Source organism: Corvus moneduloides, chromosome 4 (genome assembly GCF_009650955.1).
Source record: "Corvus moneduloides isolate bCorMon1 chromosome 4, bCorMon1.pri, whole genome shotgun sequence".
NCBI classification, from domain to species: Eukaryota; Metazoa; Chordata; class Aves; order Passeriformes; family Corvidae; genus Corvus; species Corvus moneduloides.
This window is the reverse complement of record NC_045479.1, coordinates 10,814,009-10,835,970: the sequence shown is the minus strand read 5'-3', so window position 1 is coordinate 10,835,970 and position 21,962 is coordinate 10,814,009. Positions and strand designations below refer to the sequence as shown.

The following is a 21,962-nucleotide window of genomic DNA, read 5'->3' as shown; positions in this document are numbered from 1 at the left end:
CCTTATAAACCTCCTAAAAATGATCCATGAGCGAGGAATTTGTTTAGGATTCCTTGCTATGGCAAACTATTCCCTTAGTCTACCTTTGTAAATACTGACAAACCGCTGCGATAAGAAGTAAGTTATTTATCTCCATTTTAACCAATACTAATTTTGCAACATAGCTAGAATTATTTTCCCCAAAGGTAGCCAGGAGCTCCTAACCTTGTCCCTGGGTGTGACTTACTTCCGTAGATGCTGCTTTGCTGCTGGAATGCCAGCCATGTCCTCATTTAGCAAGTACTTCTTAGCACCTATGCAGTAGCTCTCGATGTACTCTGACCAGTGCAGCTGGCGAACATCGAAGTTGTATAACTGGGATTTAAAGACAAAGAGCAAAAGTTGAACACCAGAGTTCAAAACCAGTTCACTTGAAGCATCAATTCTTCATTGATCTCTTTTCCTGACAAGGTCCTCTCTCTGAGATTCTCAAAGCCACCGAGTTCCCAAGCACTGCCAGACTGTGTTTCACAGCTGCTGATTAATGTTCCACCCAGCTGGGAATCTGGGCAAAGCAAGCAGAAATGTAGTGGTAGTTGGCAGAAAATAAAGGTGTTTATTTTACAGGTAGCAACTTTTCTATAAACACATGTATTTGCACACACACACACACACACACACACGTAGAATCATGGAAGAAAAATGGCATTCCACACAGGCAAACAGATTCAAATTAAAACTTCCACAATTTTAACGTGTCACTAGAATTATGTGTAAATAAATTAACTGGATATTGAGTCAACAGGTGCCTCTTCATTAGTGTTACTCTCAGCTGTGCTGCATTTTCTTTTGGCAGCTAGATCAACAGAAGTCCAGGAAATGGGTCACTTTGGTGTTTGACATAAACTTGTTGCAGAGCCAACTACCCCAGTTCATTTTAGGTGCTCATACTGGACAAATTGTTAGCAAGCTCTCAGGCATCTGTCTGCCTCTTACAGCAAAGAAAGGCTTTGTAGAGAGGAAGAAGTTTTCACAGAGTAGGTTGGGTTGGAAGGGACCTGAAAACATTCTCCTGTAATAAACAGAAAGCTACTGAAATAAATTATTTCAGCTTAAAATCAATTCCAATCATCTAGATATCATTTAAAAGCTCAACAATACCCCAAAAACAATTGCTGCAGATGAACAGAATCTGAGATTAGCAACCCATATTCAAGACATATCTACCTTTTTGTCCTCTGTGTTAAGGTGACTCATTAGCATATTCATATTATCTGAAGACCAGTTCCAGGACTGGGTGGAGAAATACTGCAGGAGTGTCATAGACTTGTGCAGCCGATTGATGATCTTCATCATTCTGAAACAAGGGGGAGCAGCAGAGGTGAGCAGAAGTCTGACCTTATGCAGAAGCTGTTCATTTGCATTTTCACCAGTCCAGGTGAATAAGCACTGCAATTCCTCCTGAGCACTGCCCTGCTGCTCACTCGGCTGAGAACTTGCTCAGCAAGTCTGAACTGCTCCAGCTGAGCTCTCCAGCCTACAGCTACCCAGCTTCTATTGTTGGCTCCAACACGGGTGCAAATTTGTTTGCCACTGATGTCCAACTCAATGGTCTGACCTAAACAAGGGCTGGAAGCTGCATCTACCTCATGTACCACTGTGGAGGGAAGAGCCTGTGTGAGCTAGGATGAAGTCTGCACCACAAAGGTGCAGTGCTTCTGTTCCCAAGGTGGATACTTCTCTTTCAGCCACAGGAATTCTCTTCTGCTCCCAAGCCTGAGTTGTGTACTGAAGCAAGGCTCTGATTTTTGGCATTAGCTCCAGTACAGCAGGGACCACATCCGCAGTATGGACACTGAGGTCAGAAGTCATTTGCTCAACTTTGGTTTTCAGACAGAACCAAAGAATCACAGAATGGTTTGGGTTGGAAGGGATGTTAAAGATAATCTCGTTTCAACCCCTGCCACGGGCAGGGACACCTTCCACTATCCCAGGCTGCTCAGAGCCCCATCCAACCTGTCCTTGGACACTGCCAGGGATGGGGCAGGCACAGCTTCTCTGGGCAACCTGTGCCAGGGCCTCAGCACCCTCAGAGGGAAGAATTTCCTCCTACCTAATCTAAATGTACTTTCTTTCAGTTTGAAACCATTACCCCTCATCCTATGATTATGATCCATTATAGAGTCCCTCCCCTTTTTTCCCACTGGTCTGCTTTGTAAGTACTGAAAAACTGTTGTTAGGTTTCCCTGGTGCCTTCTCTTTCCACGCTCAATGGTCCTGGCTCTCTCAACCCGTCCTCAGAGGAGAGGTGCTCCAGCCCTCTTGACCATCTTTATTAAGGCCCTCCTCTGGACCCACTCCAACAGCTCCAGGTCTTTGGTGGCTTGCTTCAGGGACATAACTGCTTAAGGACTTGGAAATGTAGGTTCAGGTCCTCTCATGTATCTTGGCCTTTTCTTACTAATTTTTTTATATAACAGTGGATGACAGTACTGCTGTCCTACCCTGCAGGATTATTTTAGTTGTCCTAGTGGTCATGAGTACAAAAGGCCTCTGGCAGTTGTTTTAAAGTGTGATGTACAGGGCTCAGTCAATTTTAAGAGGACACCACATCCTCTCAGACTGGGTAAGGGCAAGAGAAAGCATTAAAAGGCCGATTTTTGTGGAAAACAGAGCTGTTTTCATGCGAAATTTTGAGCTGTCCAGAGGGTAACACAGTTGCTGTGACAAATAAAAGGCAGCAGTCTGGGGGAGAATGGTGCCAGGCTGGCCTCTCCCCACGCAGACGTGACTGCCACGGCAATAAGCCCTCAGCAGAGCACAGAAAGACACAATGAGTTCATCAGCTCAGAGCAGAACTGTGCAACTCACCCAAAGCAACTGGAAAGAGCACTAAAACCTTAGATAGGCACTCCTTCTTAAAGTGGCTTTCATTTTAGAAGCAAAGCAGACCATCAGATTAAAGGAACCTTCATTCTGAATAATTACGTGCATGTTGACTGAATGCAGTTTATCTGAACTGCTTTAAAATTATTTCAGATTAATCTTCCTGTGTAGGGCAAGCACCATGGGGCAAAGCTTTGTGACTATTTTAATACATTTTAGGAACTTGGGAAAAAAAGTATGCAGCTAGATTGCAAAGATCTGAAGCTGCCCCTCAAGCTGAGTCCCCAAAATCTTTAAAGTGTTTAGGACTAATGGAAACTGCCAAAAAAAGAAAGGATAAGAGAATCAACTCTTTAATGTATCTGGAAAAAATTCTTCCCTGTGAGGATACTGAGGCCCTGGCACAGGTTGCCCAGAGAAGCTGTGGCTGCCCCATCCCTGGAAGTGCCCAAGGCCAGGTTGGATGGGGCTCTGAGCAAGCTGGGATAGTGGAAGGTGTCCCTGCCCGGGGCAGGGGTGGAACTGGATGATCTTTTAAGGTTCATTCCCATCTAAAGCAGTCTGTGATTCTATGATCTGAAGAGGTGTGTGTAAAAACAGTGTTTCATGTCAACTGCCTGAGCTCAAATGTTGTGACCGCTTTCCAAACACTGACTAATAATTAGTGCGAAGGAAAGGTCTTCTGAAAAACATCGACTGAGTAGAAACATGGCAAAGATTTCTTACAGAAAGCCTCATCCTCTGCTGTGGAGGAACTGAGAGGAATAAATTTATAAGTATTAGCTCTCACTGTAACCACACTTCAGACGTGCATTTTGTCTTCCAGAAAACTGTTTACAGCAATGATTTCTGTATTTGCTCCCATACAGAGCCTCGCACAAGCAGATCCTCAGGTGAGACAGGACTGCCCCAGGAGACTACTAAGGACATAAACCACATTATGCTCACAGTCATGGATGGATGTGCAGCACTCAAAGAAACCATTTAGGGCAGTTTTGCTTGACATCTGGTAATTTATGTGAAACGAGTTTACACCTAAATAAGTCTCTCTTTTTATTATTTGATGTGGTTTACTGCCCTTGGACCATAAAGGTCTGATAATCAGGCAGCTGAGAAAAGAAGAAACAATGAGCTACTACTGTGCTTTCTACCACACTGCCGCAATACCTGGATGAGCTGAAGTAGTGTGTAAAAAGAAAAGGAGAATTACATTAAAAAAAAAAACAAACCAAAAACTTGGAAAACTCACAGCTTCATTGGTGAGTCACCTCTGCTGAGGTTGCAAATCTTAAAAGTTCAGAAGATCATGCTGAGGTCTGTTTGACATTTAACTACAGCATTGCAGGCAGTGTCCACTGGTTAATTATGCCAATCAACTTCATGAAAAGAAATGTCAATTTTAATGGCAGTGCCAAGACCTTACTGCTGCCCATTTCAACAAAGACTGGATATTCCAGCTTCATTTTCAGTTTACCTCTGTTTCTAGGGTAATTCTTTCCTCCTGGATAACTGGAAGTCTTTTAATGGACCAATCTGCCTCCGTAGCAGAATGTCAGGGATAAATCAGAGCAATGCCAGGGATTTCCTTGCAAACGCTGAAACCAGCTTTCTAGCTAGCAGAGGAGCACAAGAGCAGCTGACATCCACACGGTGCTGGCATCCTGTTCTCACATTGCACAATAAATCCTGCTCTGTGGTGGCAGGGAGTAAAGGAGGACAATGTCTGGAGTAATGTTACTTACAAGAGGATTCCTTCTACATGGGACATGGATACTGGTGTTCCTCCAAGCCATACCACTGCCAGGGCTCAAATACCCCCTGTAACAGTGAACTGCCCTCCTAAACACAATTAGAATTTAATCATACTCAGAAACAGCTGCTTCCTAGATTTCAGGGCTGGAAACAGCTACTTAGGCATCTGATTTATGGGGGAAAAAATACTAACTGGTATGTTCTAAACCTTGCCAGTCTCAAGTCCTTATGCAAGCTCATGCCAAATAGGGGTGATCCCACTGGAAAGCTGAAGTGGTAGAGATCTGGATACAGAGAAGACAGAGGACTACCAGTCCTCCTCTGCCTTGGGAAGCTATGAAGTGTGTAAAACTGAGTTCAAAAGATGTTCTGTTCTCCAGGTGGTGGGAAGGGCGCAAGCCCTAGGCTGTGCTTAGCTACAGCTATGCATTTTCCTCATTTTCCTCAAGACAAGGGAACGGGAAGAAGCTCAAGGATTCCAGTTCTCATTGCTGGTTCAAGCTCTGCTCTCCACAGGAGTGCAGGAGGCTGAGGGCACCATTCCTTACCTGGGCTTTCTCCCCGTGAGCCTCATGTACAGGTCGTAGAGGATGGCAGGTGCCTTGTGGCTGACAGTGATCCAGTACTGGTTTATCAAGTAGCTGGAGGTCATGTGAGCGTTGGGTGTTCGGAAGGCCTGCTCCAGAGGGTTTCTTTTGAACGTGGACATGACGTACTGCCCTGCAAGGGAACAGGCATTTCTCACTGGCAATCACTTCCAGCTGGCCACAACCACGGTGCAGCACAGCCCAAGTTATTGCACTTCACACCTCCAGCCCATAGCTCTCTGAACTGTGTCACCAGAGCTTGGACATGCTTTTGTCCCTTCTGCCATGACAATTGATGGCTCCATCTATTGTCTATTTGAAACCCAATCCTGCTCCAGATGTAACAGTGGCAGAGAAAAACCTTGCCAAAGCACCAAAACATAAAGGAGGAAAAGCAGGCAGCTCTAGGAGCTTCAAGGAGCTGCAGTTCTTCTTTCACCTGCAGCAGATGTTAAAGAAATTGGTAAGCACTAACATTTCTTTAGATCACTGAAAGCAAACTTTGATCTGCTAGCATAGAATAAAAATGACATTTCTAATTTTCAATCAGATTTTCCAAAGGGCTGATGTCTGAGTTAGTCTGTGGCTTACACACACAGGGTGATACCTTTAAAAAGACTTCATTACATCCTTTCAGACCACATCTGAACCACCACCACGTCTCCCTGTTTTCAGAAGACCTCTGGATGCTCTAAGGCAGCAAACTGTCTGGCATTCTTAACTTGAAAACAAACGATAGGGTGGGAATCTCCCATTCCCTTTGCATGTTAAGGCACAAAATATGCTGGGTCTGAGCTCTGCCAATGGCAGAGTGCCACAAATTGCCATCTAGACGTGCATATCTGGGGCATTTGCATATTGCAGAGGCTTAATAGAACTGCAGTAGATAAGTATAAGACTGTCATCCTAGGGACTGATAAACAGATGGTGCTCCTATTCCTGAGCACCAGTGAGCTCAAGAAAGAAGAATATGTGGGCTTTTTTCACTTTTTAAAAAATTGATTTGAGAGTTAACGACATAAGTCTGTGCTCATATTATAGTTTAGTCTCTAAGCTTATGTTACAAATAGAAAATCAGATGAGAATTTGCAAGCCACAAGAAACATCCAGATCATCCTCAGATAAGCAGATTCCTATCATAACATTCAGACAGGACTCTCCAGTGTCTGTGGTCAGCTCATTACTGCACTTCAGGTAGTGACTTCTTCTAAGAACCCCAAACCAGAACTTTGTCACCTCTAGAAGCTACTGCAACAACTTAGTGGGTGGGTGGTCTTTCCCCTCCAACCTCAACACAAAAATGCAGCAGCAAATCCTACAGCTCAAAGGCAGGTTCTGCAGGGGGGAGAATCAGACACAGGTCTCACTCAGTTAGACTATCAAGAATAAATTGAACCTCATTTTTGCCACACTGAACACCATTTTCCAGCCTGTTTTAGGGTTTCGTTTTGAGGAGAAACTGCAAGAAGTACTTCACAAAGTCAGACTAACCAGATTCACACTGCAGCAAAGCAGAATGTGCTTCTTCAAATTAAAATTTAGTTGTTTGACCACATCTTTGTAACAGCAGGGAAAGTAATAAGAAAGTAAGGAAAAAAAAAAGCCCAAGGCATAGCATTATTTGGAAAAGAAATCAGTTAAGGTTCCTTTTAACACTAGGAGTTTTTATTTGTGTCTGGAGAGCTTTAGAAGGAACTGCCTTGCAATGAATGTTTAGGTATAAACTCTCTTCTAGGTATCTTTCTCTTCCCTCCCTCCCTCCAAGCTCATCACCTTGGTACTCAAAGCGTCACCATCTCAGTCACTTCTGTTCCCAACCCTCGGTATCCTCAGCCCAATCCAGCCTCAATTTCTCTGTTTGATCCTTCTCCCCATGAAAAATCCTTACTCTGTTGTGTCCACCTGTGACTCCTACAGCAGGTCCTGGTGTCACCTGGCCTAACCAGGTAGCCCAGGCACTCCCCTCTGCAAACCCCATGTTTGCTTTGCATTAAAATGCTCAGTCCCGTGCCAGCTGACTCCCATTCCCCTCCCTGGTTTCTCAGCAGCTTCCAGACACTCAGGACCCTCCACCCTGGTGACCAGTCACACACCCTGACTCCTTGAACAGAATTATGTCTATTCCCAAAAAGAAGTTGGTAGGAGACTGAATTGAGGATTCAGACTGGATGACTGCAGTCGTAACATTGTGACGCAGTAAATCTTTCCCAAACTCATTTCTTCAGCCATGCAACATCTCTAAAGGCAAAATTTTTCACTTTAATGCTCCCTCCTGATTCTCTGCAGCATGCTGCTCTCAGGAAAACCATGGCTACAACATGTGGTACAAAGAGCTTCATAGTGTCACCCAAGGAGAAAATTTTGCCTTCAGTCTCATCACACAGCTGAGCTGCTCATGGAAGCTGCTGCTGCTGCACCCAGGTGATTTCATGGCTAAATTCACAGTTATAAGCAGAGGAACAGAATAAAATCAAAGACAATGCACTAATACGTTGCTGTTTTCATCAGTAAATTTACACTGAAAAAGGGTTAAGAAAGGCAAACCTCAGAGAGTGGTGCTATGGTGGCTTTTGCTGAAGTAGCAGCTGAAGAGCTTTGCACCCACTCCTGTGAAAAAGCCACAGAAGATTTGTGACTAACCACATTTTATCTCTCATTTAAAAAAAAAAAAAAGCCAGGAACTGGGTGTGATGTTCTCAGCACTCAGCCAATTGCTGAAACCTCCTCCCTGCTAGGCCACTTGATCAAATATCATGGTTAAGACAATTATTCTGTAAATGCAATTATGGTCTGATTCTCTGCTGACTTAGTTTGCCATGTAAATAATGCAAGGAGAAAAGCAAAGCCAAGGCTGAGAGATGGAGTATTTAAAGCACAAAGATATGAATGCAGGGGCAACAGAAAGTAAACCAGGCCCTGTACATCTGTCCATGAATGTACTGACTGTACACAGTATTTCACAGTATACAGCTGAAACAAATTCTGCTGCTTGGCTTCAGCATGAGTTTTTCTCTGCAAGGGTGTCAGAATCTGTCTCCCTTTCTTTCACCCCTGCCTCCCTTGAAGAAAAGTCAGCCATGAAAATAATTTGATTTTTTTTCCACTGACAAAACTCACGATCAAAATACAAACTGTTCTTGAAGCCCACGTGTTATCTCAGTGTTTTCCTCCTCAAGTGCACACCTGTTATTTCTGTTCAGAATTTTCTGATGGGCAAGAAAGACCACTTCACCTCCATAATATCACAGAATCCTAGAGTGGTTTGGTTTGTAAGTGCCCTTTTCCTCACAGGACCCTCATCCACAGCAGCTGGGCCCCCCAAAATGCAGTTTGAATGGCAGACACTGAATGCCACCTAAACAGTGGAAACAATTCTTCAAAGCCTGTTTGATATCTGACAGTGCAAGGAACACTGTGGATGTTCTCCATTTAAATGAGACCTTACCCATTTCTCCCCAGAAGAAAGGGTTGATTCCCCCTGTTGTGCAGTTGTACACCAACAAGTTTTTTGGTCTGGAAAACAGAAAGAAGTATTATTTTGAGAAGTGAAGAAAAAGTCCATTTCTTAGGGAAGGGATTACAAAATCAATCAATTTCAAGAAAATTCCCAGTTTAATACCAAACAAAGTCTGGGTTTTGTGGTGTGGAACTAAACATGGATCACACTGGTTTTATTTCTTTCTTCAACATAAGTCAAGAATTAATCAAACAGTTTTCTTGACCTAAGCCTGCCTTGCCAAGGGTGTCAAGTGATGGCATCAATACAGCATTTTTCTTACTGTATACTTGAAAACTGCACAGTTTTAATCTGGTGGTTTTCTTAATAATGCTTTGAGGGGAAAGCTGGTGAGCTGCTTTTCAAGGTCCTTTTAGGATCCTTATTTAGCTTACTGGATGTAGCTCTACTCTCAGCTCAGAGGGCATACTCTGTCTTTCAAAGTAAAACACTTCTGCCTTTTATTTGCCTGGGTTTGATCTCTCAAGAGCTGCATAAACCTCCAGAATAATGCATGTGGTTTATTCTCTGTACTCCTACCTAATGATTAAACACCAGGCCAGAGGTTCACAGGACAGGAAAAGAGCCTAAATCCTTAATGTCACTTCTGCATACCCTTCTCAACAATGCAAAGAAGGGATATTTTTTTAGATCATATAACCTGTAAGCCCATAATATATTTATATTGTGCAGTGTTTCCAAAGGAAAACACACAGAGCTTTTTTACCAAGAAAACTCCTGAAGACTCTTGAAAAGCAACTCAGTGAAAAGGAGGCCCAAAAAACCACTGCTGCAAAGCTCTTGGCCTTCAGAAGAGTGACTTCTGAGAGGCAAGAAACAGGTTCTCACCCATAGCTTTAGAGATTTCCTAACTCCAAACCCTGCCTTTATTGCTTCTTCTACACTTTCAGTCCTTGCCCACCCACAGGGAGGAAATGCCAACCAGAAAATTAATCAACCAGCCTCTTGCATGGGTTTTTAATCAGCTCCTGGTTCCCTTTAAAGTGCTGGTGAAGGGACCAAACATTCCAGGTGTGTGGCCAAACAGGAATGCCACGCAGAGGGATGCCCTCCCACCTGTGCACAGCCGTGTACCACCCGGCTGCCAGCGTCAGGTTGATGGCGACGTCGACGGGAATCATGTCTGCCACTGCTTCGTTGTTGGCAATGACGGTCCTCAGGATCCCCTTGCCTGCCTGTGGGACACAGGGAGACAGGGAAACAGTCACCCACTTCAGGCTGGGCTGTGATTCAACTGGCAGGACTCCAGCAGCGTGCACTGGGGACAGGCCAGCATGGTAGCAGTTTTTTCTGCTGCCGATTATTTGGTTTCTGTGACAACAAAGAAGGATCTCCTGCGGACCCCGCTGTCCTGCACTGTCAGAGGAAGCCTGGAAACATGATGATGCCTGTGCTGTGTACAGTAAGAAAAGCTGGGGCTCTTAATTTAACTCATTATGAAAGAAATACCTTATGAAAGAAATGTATCTGAATTTGCTGATGTGAAATTCCCAGTGATGCCTGAAAGTTACAGGCATCTGAGTGTCCCTCAGAGACTGCAGTCACTTTGGAAATGACACCAGTGGGCTTTTTGAAAAGTTGATTACCTTTCCTTTGGATGTATTCACATTCTCCTCTTTTCCATAGCTGTCTCTTAAGCACAAAGATACAGTCAAAGGATGGCCCCTGCCTTGAAGGGCACATCACCCACCAAAAGTCAGTAAAAGGAATCAGTGGAAATACTAACAACCAAAAAGAAGAAATAGGCAAGAACAAAAAATGTTCACCTTGGTTTGGTTGGAAGTGCATTTGTCAGGGGATCAGTCTCCCCAAAATAATATACATTTAACCTGAATGCTTATCAAGGGGTTTCCGTGATGACCAATCAGGCTTTGGAGGTTCCACAGGAGAGACATGGCAACAGCATGGCAGACTGGATCAGAGAGGCCAAGGCAAAATACAGAAATATGGGGGTGAAATGGGGTGAAGGAACTTTACTTGGTGTGTCAGGGATGAGGGCTGAACAGAGCACCTAAGAAACCCCACGTGGCAGAGTCAAGGTTGCAATCAAGTTATTTCTCACGTGGGAAACAATGCAGTGAAGCTGACGAAAAAGCTTTCCTCTCAGGGAAAAACCTGAGAGGATAAAAGTGCTGGTGCAGCAAGGAAGGAAAAACACTCCTGTAATTTAGATCTGTGCAAAAGCAGAGGGACAGACTGAGTAAAGGAGCAAAAGAACATCTGCTACAGATCCATCAATATTTAAAAGTTAGGGCAAAGGAAACGTTACAGCTTTTCTTAAATTATTTTCATACAATCTGAAACTCCAATTTCATTTTAAAATAGATTAAGTTTTTCTACAGCAACTAAACAGGAAGTACCTAGCTGTGGAAAACCTCTTGCCTGAAGTCTGAGGAGACAGAAAATGTCATTAAAAAGCATTTAAGACTTGCTATTAACTTGTAAAGCACATGCCATTGGCTAGTGGTCATTGGTGGATTTTAAGGGACACTGTATCTGCTCTTTGGGAGGTGTTTATCTCTTGGGGTCTTTTTGGTTGGCCGTCCTCCTCATCCTTTCCCCTTCTGCAGTAAGATGCGTTTGCTACACTTCACAGATTGCAAGTAAGGGAATACCACTTCTGACTGATTTAATTTTCAGGAACTAAGACTTCTGAGCAGTCCCATCTCATCCTTGGTGCATCTGGCAGAGGGATCACAGACTCTGACACAGACAACAGTGCAAGATTCCCACATGGCTCACTCAATCCCTCTCAAACCTGCGTCATGCATTAACTTCTGCTGCCATGGTTAGGCTCAGACATTAAAATTTAACTTGCAACATCACTATGATTTTCTGTGGGTTCTCACTACCAGGTTTTTTCCAAGGGGGGAAAAAGAAAATGTCAGAAAGAAACAAAAGAGGCAACCAAGCTCAGCTCTGAATTTTCCACTGCTGTGAACACATGCCCACTAGAGACCACTGTGTGATCAACTATCACATTTTCACAGGTACACTAAAGACCTTTTGGAGGTCTTCAAAATGAGGATGTTTGATGGATCTGCTGCAAAATGTATTCAGAGCAGCATGTGATGGTCATACACACATAGATGATTTCAAGATTTCCTATGTTTTGTATTTAACAAAGGCTTCAGGTTTAATTTTTTGTAGGTTACTTATTACATTGAAAATGGTTCAGTGGTACTTTCATCAGGTATGGCTTGGTTTCTATCTGTAGATGCTGACATTTTTCTCTTTAGTGAAATAGAAGCTACAGCAAAGTGAAGCCTCCAAAATAATTTCCTGCTCAGAGTCTGATGTTTCTGGACAGCCTTTCAGCTGAGGTGCTTTGAGGCCAATCACTTGTCCAGACCACAAATGAAACCAGTTGTGCCCTACAGCTTCACTGCCTTGCAGGGAGGAAGGTCTTTGCTTGTAATAGGGAACAGTGAGACAAAATGCCTTAATTACACTCCAGCAGAAATGTAATTAATTTCATTTTGTTCCTCAATCAACAAACACAGCTCCCCACAGCAGCTGGAGCAACTGTAGGCAAAAGAAACATAATTAGATTATCAAGAACAACTTGGACTCCCATATTTAATGAATATTTAAAAGAAATGTGTCTGTTTATGGAATGAAATGATCAAACACTGCGACTGAAGAAAAAGTCTTTGCAAGGTTTGGAGTCCAAATTCTGCCCAAGTGACATCAAAGATCATCTGAACCAAGTCTGAATCTGGGGGATGTTCTCCCTATAGGATGAGCTTGGTTAGAAGTCCAAAGTGAGTATTTTGGTACGGAGGGACACTTCAAATGCCCAAAACCAAACCACCAAAACCACTTCCCTTTTGTTTTTTCAACACTTAATTAAAGCAAGTAAAGCTACTCATCTAATAACCACAGTTTAAAATACATTTGGCCAGGAGAGCTGGTTGTACTGACATGAAATCAAACTAATGCATCACTCAGATGTTCAAGGGTTCAGTTTCAAACAACTCACCACATTCAAGCACATTAATTCATGTACTTATTAATTCCCCCCCTCCAGAAGCAAAAAGTCTCTTGGGTCCCTAATAACAAACACTTTCCCCTTCTGGAAAACATCCCAAACAACTTTGTCTCTACACCCTGCATCCATTGTCATTGTTTTCTGTCTTTTTCTTGGCTAACTCTCAATGTAGTTACAGACCACATTTCATCACCCAAGAGCTCAGTGTAGATGACATGAATACTGAAAAACCTCAGAGCTTCAATCCTGGACCAAAAAATGCCATCTCTTTTTCAAATCTCAGCGCAAGTCTCCTCTTTTATATAAAAAGAGAAGCTACTTCCCACAGTGACCCTAGAATCTCCTAATCTTTGCTTTCCATGGACCTAACTTGGATCTAAAGATACAGGCTGCATCTGCATACAAAACCTGGCCCAAGGTTTCTTGCAAACCAGTTCTGGATAAATTTTGTGACAGACAGCATCAAAAGTTATGATTAAAAAAAATAAACAACAAAACCAAAACCAAACCAAAACAACAAACAAACAAACAAACAACAAGCAAACAACAACAAAAAATTGTGTCATTATAAAAGTTAAAACCTGACACATGAAAATGTAAGGAATGGAAATGCAAAATTAAGGAAATGCAAAACTTTCCTTGATCTTGATACCATCATGAAAGAACCCAGAAACCAGCACAAGATGCTGGGACCAGAGCAGAGAGGCAGTACAAGCTTCTTGAGTCATCACCAAGGAATAGAAGGCTTTTTTTTTAAGAAACTGTGACATAATTAGAAGTCAATAATTTGTGAACAAATAGTGAATGCCTCTGAAATGTACAGGTGGGGTTCAGATGAAAGCATTATCTGGGATATACACACTACTTGTCCTGTGCATTCCATAACTGTAATGGCTTCTATTTAAGCTCTATTTCAGATACAAATAAGCTTTTTTAACAAGACGATATTTGGATTTTATTCTGCTCTCCATGATTGCAGACCACTAATCCTTTTATACGCTGCACCAGGCTGATTTCAACATAGTTTTGACAAAATAATGAAGTTGGCCAACTCATACATGAACATAAATATCTGCCCAGAGCTATACAGCATTATGGATCGACAAAGAGACCTAAGGCAGTGATTTTAGTTCAGAAAAAAAAAATACAAGGCAGGAGAAAAGGTATGCAACTTTATTCTTTTCATGTATTAATTGTAATGATTATTTTTACCTACAGGAAATATTTTATCAAGTTACTATTTATTATTTACACCAGTGTTAGAAAAAAATATAGTGAATTATCCATCTGACTGGCAGAGTCTGAATCAATCACACACATTATTTAGGTGTAGTCTGTACAGGGAGAAATCCTGTACAAAGCAGTGGCAAGTGGAAGCCAGAATCTTTGGTATTGTGGAGGGATAACAAGTTATAGCAGTGGATTTAGAAACAATAAACACAGAGCCAAATGAAAGGATAAATACTGCTGCCTTGTATTGACAGAGTGGTAACCTGGCCTGAAAAATAAAGTTGTGTTAAAAGATTCAAGCTGTGACACCCATGAATTACCCCCATTTCAAGGATACATCTTCTGCCTTTTCTTTGAAAATTTGGCCAAATGTGTCCAAACCTTTAGTTTGTTTTCAAAGTTTTTAGAAACTGCAATTCACATTTAGTGAACCAGCAACAGGAATACTCTCGCAGTGTCCTTTTCTGAGCTCAGCACAAACCGACCATCCTCTGGATCCTACCAGCTGACAGGGGCGTTGCAAGTGTGTGACATCTTTCTCCCAGACTTAGAAAACTCCTGTGGCCCTTTACTGCACACAGTTTCTAAGGGGGGCTGTAGAGTAACATCAGAATTGCTACTCTAGTAACTCACTCTGCTTTAAGGGGAGCTTAAATAGTAACCAGACGTACCGCAATAAATATTCCGCTGGTCCCATTGAAGTTGTCAATCCAACCCTGTAGAAAAGAAGAATCATTAGTGTTCCCTTCAAAGATATGTTGCTTACACAGGCTTTGAAATGATGACAGTGGTGTGGTGTACACAAAGAAGGAAGAAGACACCAGTTTAGATGGATGCCAGCCCATCTGGGACAGCTGCCAGGACGCCAGCCAGTACCAGGGGATGCACTGCCTGCAATTTACTTGTCAACAACAGAATCTAAGTTTGTTCTTAGAAACCACTTCTTTCCTATTCCCTGGCCTCAGGAATAAAATCTGGCTTTAAACACCACAGTGCCTCAGTGCTGCCACACTTGCTGAAAACAGCTGGAGCGATATTTACCCTTGACAGACAACATGCAGCTGTCACCGAGAGTGATTTGATCACTCCCAACTAAGTTCTACAGCAAGAAAGAAAAAAAACCCAAAACCAAACCAAACCACACCACTCCTTTTGAATCCCATCCTACTTCAGGTGAGGGAATCTGCCACTTGTGGGAGCTGGAGTTCAGAGCAGTGATGAGCTGTTTGACCTGGAACAGGTTGTGACACCAAACAGAGCTCTTTGTCTTTCCAAGATGGGGATCTTGGCCCAGAGCCTTGGCTGTATCTCAGCCACCTCTGGCACACTTCAGGCTGCATGAAAGCCAAAGGTGACTTTGTGTTGCCTTTCCAATTTGGCTGCAATATTAGGGCACATTATTCCTACCAGTATATTTAGCTTAATGAATTATCTCACTGCAAAGTACAGCTGCATTTAATTACTGAGTGCCTGACATTTTTACTTTAACCAGAATGCACCAGAGTATGACTGACCCTCAGATCCCATGTTTTGAGCACAGAAACTCCCTTGGTGTGCCTGAATGGACAATCAGGTGCAAGTCCAGCATTTTGCACCGTAACCATCCCAACTCTTGTTATTATTGCTTAAATGTGGTCTTTACACAGGAATTCTTCCTGAAGATGCTGAAGAAGGCTTTCCGTTCTACTCCAGCACAGGTTCTCCACCTCTTCCACACACTTTCCTATGAACTGGACACCAGTTTCTCAAGACACTGCTACAAGGAGGGACAGGTTCCTGACTACCACAGCTCCAACTGCATCCAAAGGCTCTCAGTAGGGAATTGTGTATTCATGCTTACTGGGAAAGGCTCATGCCAGCTGGCTCCCACGATGGATGGCCTGATGATAGCAATGTTCAAGTTTCCTTTCTCTTGCTGAATCAGGTACTCTGACAAGGCTTTGGTGTAGGTGTAAGTGTTGGGCCACTCCCCAAGCAGCTTGGGTGTGATGTCTTGAATGATGGATTCATCCAACCACCTACAAGACACAAGGAGAACATCATCATCCACCGTGCAGGGAGAGAAAAAGACTCGGACAAAGCAAACCAGTGAGACAGGAATCCTCACCTGAAACAGAGGATAAGCCAGTCAAAGCTATTTAAGGTTTGGATTTATAACAGCTCTGTGGGAGAAGGTTACTTTTGTCTTCGAGGTGCAAAATAAACCCTGGTGAGCTTCATGCTAAAATGCCTGGCTCCAATTCAGGTACCTCTGCAAACTCACTTTAGAGCAACCTCTTGCATGGTTAATGCTTCACTGCAATCTGTTACATAAATATTGCCATGGTCCAGAGCCTGGAATCCCACTAGGCAGTGCTCATCCTCAGCCAACACAGTCCCTGTATACTCCCAAACATGTTCCTGGATATTCTGGGTAACCTTGAGTTAGCAAGTCATGTAACAATACAAAGGTCTCAAAAGCTGGAACAACATCCTACAGGGATATTATTCCAGCAGTGGATTTCCATCATTTACAGTGTTAGATGCTCCTTCTAGCAGGCTTTCCACAAGTTTGTTTACACAGGAAACTGTTGGTGCTTTAAAAAAACCAACCAAAACCAAACCACCAAAAAAAACCCCAAAGAACTCTGCCAAGTTGTTTTTTATTTTTAAGGTATTCAAGTACCTTATCCACCAGAAGCAGTTATGCAGATAGCTTTCAAAAAGAAGCCCTTACCCACCATGGAGCTGCAGGAAGGGCCTAAAGCCCAAAGGCTCTTCCCTGGCACAGCAACAGGACCTCACAGGTCCTGCCAGCAGCTCTGTCTGAAGGACAGGAACTGGCTGTGCTTCCAGAGCCCTCGCACACCACTGCCAGTCCCTGACAGGCTCTCAGCAGCCTGGCGTTACACCACGGAATCGAAGATTAGCTCCTGTGATCCAATTTGTAATTAAGTCAACAGACTTACAGCTCAGTCTGAACGTGGGGATTCTTCCTGGGGGCACTGCAAGGATACTGCTTCCTGCAGATCCTCACTTCACCCCTCCCTGTCTTGCATTTCAGAACAAGGCAGAGGTCAAGGGGAGAGAAATATGATGCTGACTCACACCTGAGGAATTGCTTGATCCTGTCAACCCTGCAAAGACCTGGTGGCTCAGGTGGCACAGCACTTTTCAGATGGCTCTCATTGGGCACAGATGGAAAATTGTTGTGTGAGAAAACACTGATTCACAGGAGAGGGCTGGATGCAGCAAATCTCTCAGTTTTAGAATGCATTAAAAATCTGACAATTTGTAGTATATAGAATTTTTTTCTTTAAATAAAAAAGCCCTATGGAGGCACAAACACCTTCCTTTGCAAGTCTGGTCCAAAGCTGCAGAAACAAGGCAGAAGAAAACATTTAAACATAAAATACGAACTATGCAGAGGTTTCAAGCAGCACATAATATTGACATAATTTGCAAAGCCTGCTTAGGCAGCCACTGAACCTCAGGGTCTCAGCTAAACTGCTGTTGTTTGAATCTGTAGCTAATTACGAGCCTACCAAAAGGAGAGGGCTATTTCTGCAGAGCCTGGAGGAAGACTAAGTTCATTTGGGAACTTGGGTTAAGCTGTGTGCAAGTTTTTTTCCCCTTCTCTTTTGTTTTTTTTTTTCTTTTCATAATAGGGGATGCAGGTTTGCATTCTCACAAAGCAAAGCCAGGTGTAGAAGTACAGAGGCAATTTCCGCACGCCCTCATCCTTCCAGAGAGGTCTCTGTATTACCTAAGGACCTGTCCCAAGGTACCAGCCTGCCAGGTGATTTGATAGACCAACATTCCCATCAGGGGAGCTGCGCTGACAGTTCAGCAAGGAGAACTGCTCTGTGACCTACTTGGAAGATTCTGGAATGCTAACTCACAAAAGCTGCTGCTTCTGCTCACTGCTGCAGTTGCCCCTTCCTAGCAAATGATGCAAATTAAACAATTAATAACTTCTCCATTATATGCACCAAATTACTCTGCTACAGGAAAACACAATTTTTTGTGTTAATGGCTTTGCATTAGTAAGAACCTTTCTTGTAAGCAATGATGAATCTCTATTTTCTGCAGCAACTAAACTTCAGCTTCAGCTGAGGCTTCGCTGTGTGCTGTGTTCCTTACCTCAGCACACCCTTCAAAGCTGATTTCCTTCAGCTTCAGATTAAGGCAAACCATGCTTGATGCAGCAGATTATATGTTTCCCCTATTGGCCTGGCAGCACTTAGAAGTGTGACTTTTGGTTTACACAGCTTAAGCCTCAGGGTTTACTTGCAGGTTAAATATCAGAATACTGAAACAGGAAGATGTAACAGGAGGATAAGAACAGAAAAAGAAACAGCTGGGAGTCCTCCTTGAGATTTCAGGTGAATAAGTAATCATAAGCATATATCAAGTGCATGGCCAAAAGCACTGTTAAATGTTATTGTGTCCAGTTGTTCGATTACCCCTCTTAAAGCATTTGCAGAGCAGCACTTTAAGACAAGGGCTGGTTGTGAACGGAATCATCCACAGCTGGCTGATGCAAAACATAACCTGTATTTCTCCCCATTTTTGAAGGCAGTTTGTATTTCCTTGTCTGCTTCCCCTCCCTCCCCTTTGAAGGTAAAATTCTGATACCTGTTACCTGTTACTCCCCTCTCTCTGAAACCTTCTGTACCCTGATATCCACACACTATTTCTTTCACTTAGATGGCAAATATTAAAGGTGCATCTCAAGTATCATCCCCTCTGCTGCATTTTCAAGCTATGATACATAAATTCTTAGTGTTTTATATGAAGCAGCTGAAGTAACAACCCCTGAGGTGGCCAGGCCCTTCTCCACACTTCTGATTAGCAATCTGTGACTGTACAGACTGTGCTGCAGTCTTTTCTTCAATTTGAGCCATCAACACTAATTGTTTTCAGAGTTGCAAGTGATGGTAAGCTTTTTGGGACAGTGAAATGGAGTCTTGACAGTGATGAACTCCAAAGGACATTATAAAACTGAGTCAGTGGGCAAAAAGGTGACAGAGCAGCTTCACTTTTAGGGAAAAGCAGTCTATCAGAACTGGTGTTAGAGTTTGCTGAGCTCAGAACTGGCAACTGTAGCTCAGCAAAAGCTCTTGAATCACAGCTGACAGCTCTGAAATCTCCATGTCAGTGAGTAGCAGCAGACAAAAAAAAAAAAAAAAATCGATGAAATGCTGCACATCATCAGGTACTGAGAACGAGACCAGCGGTGTAATTTGGAAGCTACTTAAATAGAACTTTGAGTGACCACACCTTGAGTACTGCATGAAGTTCTGTCTGACCCCCACACCTCAGGGAGGGAGTAGAGTTAAAGAACAGGTAGAGAGGAAGGACAACTAAAATCACCACAAAGACACATCCATCAGCACATGAGCAAACAGTAAAAAGGCTGAGACTCTTCAGGTTTCTGTGAGGGGAACAGAAAAGAGTATCCAGGCTGGTGCAGTTACCCTAAATAGCATCTCTCAGTGACACTCTTGAGGGCAAGATATTGGGCCAGGCAGCCCATTGCTCTAATGCACTAAGACATTTCTCAAGTTTTTATCATGCTCCACTTACTGAATAAATGATAAATGATTGATGACTACTAGCTGGAAGTAAACATATCCAAGAATATGAGCTACTAGAGAAATTCAAACAGAAAATACCAGTTTGTACTAACTTTTCTGGAGTAGCGTTTAGACAGTTAAATTGTTTCTTAAGACAAACTTTTTTTTTTTTTTAAATAAAAAATCAGCAGTTCTCTTAGTGGGCATTAATTGCTTTCATCTTCCATTACCCTAAATCAAGAAGATGAAAGATTTTATACCAGCTCTTTGGGTTAATAGTTCACAGATCAGTTGCTTATATTAACCACTAGCAAATGAATAAAAACACATTAACAGTTGTAGGAAAATTCTCCTAAGGAGAATGTTACCTGGGGCCTTTATCAGCTGATTTTGTTATTCTTTCTAATTACTCTTTGTTTTAGTAAATTCAGTTAACCAAGCTTTCTTTGTTGTTTCATCAAAGCCCTGTATTCTTGTCTGCGTTGAGAGGACATAGCCTCATTCTGTGCCAGGAGAGGTTCAGGTGGAAATCAGAAAGATTTTCTTCACTGAAAAGGTGGTCAGGCATTGGAAGGGGCTGCCCAGGGACATGGTGGAGTCACCAACCCTGTAACTGTTCAAAACCCAACAGGACGTGGCACTCAGTGCTCTGGTTTAGTTGACAAGGTGGTGATCAGTCAAAGTTTGGACTTGGTGATCTTAGAGGTCTTTTCCAACCTAAATGATTCACATCCAACTGTCTAAAAAAGCCTGTTTCTTACTCATCCCCATATAACTACAGCTAAATACCACAGGATTTCTGAAAGAAGTGGAAACAACATTGGAAAGCTGAAGAGATGAAAGAAATAAGGCATATGAACAAAATGAGTTCTTCCTAAGGCAGCAGCAGAACTGAGCGTTACAGAAACCAGCAACTCCACTCCTGGCAGAAAATACACTGCTGCAGAACTTAATACTGGACTCTCATGAAATCAGTGTCTTTAAAAGAACACAAACAGCAGTAACAGCAACTCTGAACAGAAATCCCACCCCGTTCTGTGAACAGCTCCCAGGTCTACCACAGGATGAAGGGAAGCCAACACTGGAAGGGGCAATGCAGTTCTTACTTACTCTACTAAATCAAAGAGCTTCTGGGGCTCGGCTGGGGGTGGGTAGATGATCTCCTCGATGCATTTCCGGACGCAGTTTGCATAGGCAGTGGAGATGTGGATGAAGGCCTCGAGGTTCCGCATCTGCCGGGCCAGCTCGAGGAGCCGCTGCGTGCCCATCACGTTCAGCTGCAGGGCATGTCTAAGGAACGCAGAGAAAACAAGCAAAAGGCATTTCACTGGGAAGAATGTATGAAGGCTGAGTCTTAGCCAAACCTCATCACGGAAAGGGAAGGCAGGGAAGGGCAGGGGACATGGTGGAGCAGAAAGTGTCAGTGAAATGCAAGTGTGAAACCAACTTTCAGAGCAATCCTGTTGGATTCACTGTTCTGAACACTGAATGTCTCTCAAATATTTTTACTCATTTTGAAGGGTTACAAGTAACTCTTCAATACCATCTCTAAATGTGACACATTGGCCACCCCTCCCTGGAACATGTATTTCTAACCATTGAGGCACTGTGGTTCCTACGGAACCCATTCAGTGTTCTCTGGAGGGACCACTGCTAAATCAGATGAACACATGGTTTCAGAAAGCGAGAAAGGGTCCTCGGGCCCAGAAAAACAGATTCATAGCCTCAAAGAATGGCCTGGCTTGGAAGGGACCTTAACGATTATCCAGCCATGGAGAGGGACACCTTCCACCAAACGAGGTTGCTCAGAACTCCATCCAACCTGGCCTTGGACACTTCCAGGGATGGGGCAGCCACAGCTTCTCTGGGCAACCTGTGCCAGGGCCTCAGGACCCTTACAGTAAGGAATTTCCTCCTAATATTTAATCTAAACCCACTCTCATTCAGTTTGAAGCTATTCATAATCAAAGAAACACAATTAGAGATAACAGCCTAAATTCCCAAGGAATGGAGACAAGAACTAATAAGCATAAGAGAAAGAATACCCTGGTTAGCAAGGCTGACCTTCAAGCACCCAGCATAGCTAGAAGTTGTCCTAGAGACAATCTGCAACAGATCTCAGCCAGCAGACTCTGTTGCATGCTTTGTACTGTCAAAAAACCACTTTCCTGCACAGAAGGGAAAAGGCTCAGGAATATGCAATCTGCTCAGCCCAGGAGTAGAAGCTTTCAAAGACATGTACAATGTTAGGAATTATGCCACCAAGCACAGTGTACACTAAAAAACCTTAATTATGTTGAAGAGAAATTGTAAATAGTCCAAAGGAATGAAAACATCAGCTAGAGTAGGATCTGTATTTGCATCACAGTATCTAAACCTAGAGATACTTTTCTCATTACATGCTGCTATTAAAGAATAGCATTTTCTGTCGATTTCTATTTCCTCCTGCCCTTCTAGCAGGA

General features: G+C 43.1%; 1 protein-coding gene across 3 annotated transcripts in view; it reads right to left on the bottom strand.

The window, feature by feature from the left end:
- FAR2 (fatty acyl-CoA reductase 2) overlaps positions 1 to 21,962 on the bottom strand; it is a 123,655-nt gene that overhangs the window by 5,383 nt on the left and 96,310 nt on the right. For all 3 annotated transcript variants that reach the window (XM_032106201.1, XM_032106203.1, XM_032106202.1), the window contains exons 4-11: positions 20,611 to 20,790; positions 15,783 to 15,960; positions 14,614 to 14,658; positions 9,778 to 9,896; positions 8,650 to 8,717; positions 5,166 to 5,337; positions 1,207 to 1,336; positions 227 to 354 (exon numbers count right to left, since the gene is read on the bottom strand). In XM_032106201.1, the coding sequence (XP_031962092.1) occupies positions 227 to 354; positions 1,207 to 1,336; positions 5,166 to 5,337; positions 8,650 to 8,717; positions 9,778 to 9,896; positions 14,614 to 14,658; positions 15,783 to 15,960; positions 20,611 to 20,790 (1,020 nt within the window). The remainder of the gene's footprint in view (positions 1 to 226; positions 355 to 1,206; positions 1,337 to 5,165; positions 5,338 to 8,649; positions 8,718 to 9,777; positions 9,897 to 14,613; positions 14,659 to 15,782; positions 15,961 to 20,610; positions 20,791 to 21,962) is intronic.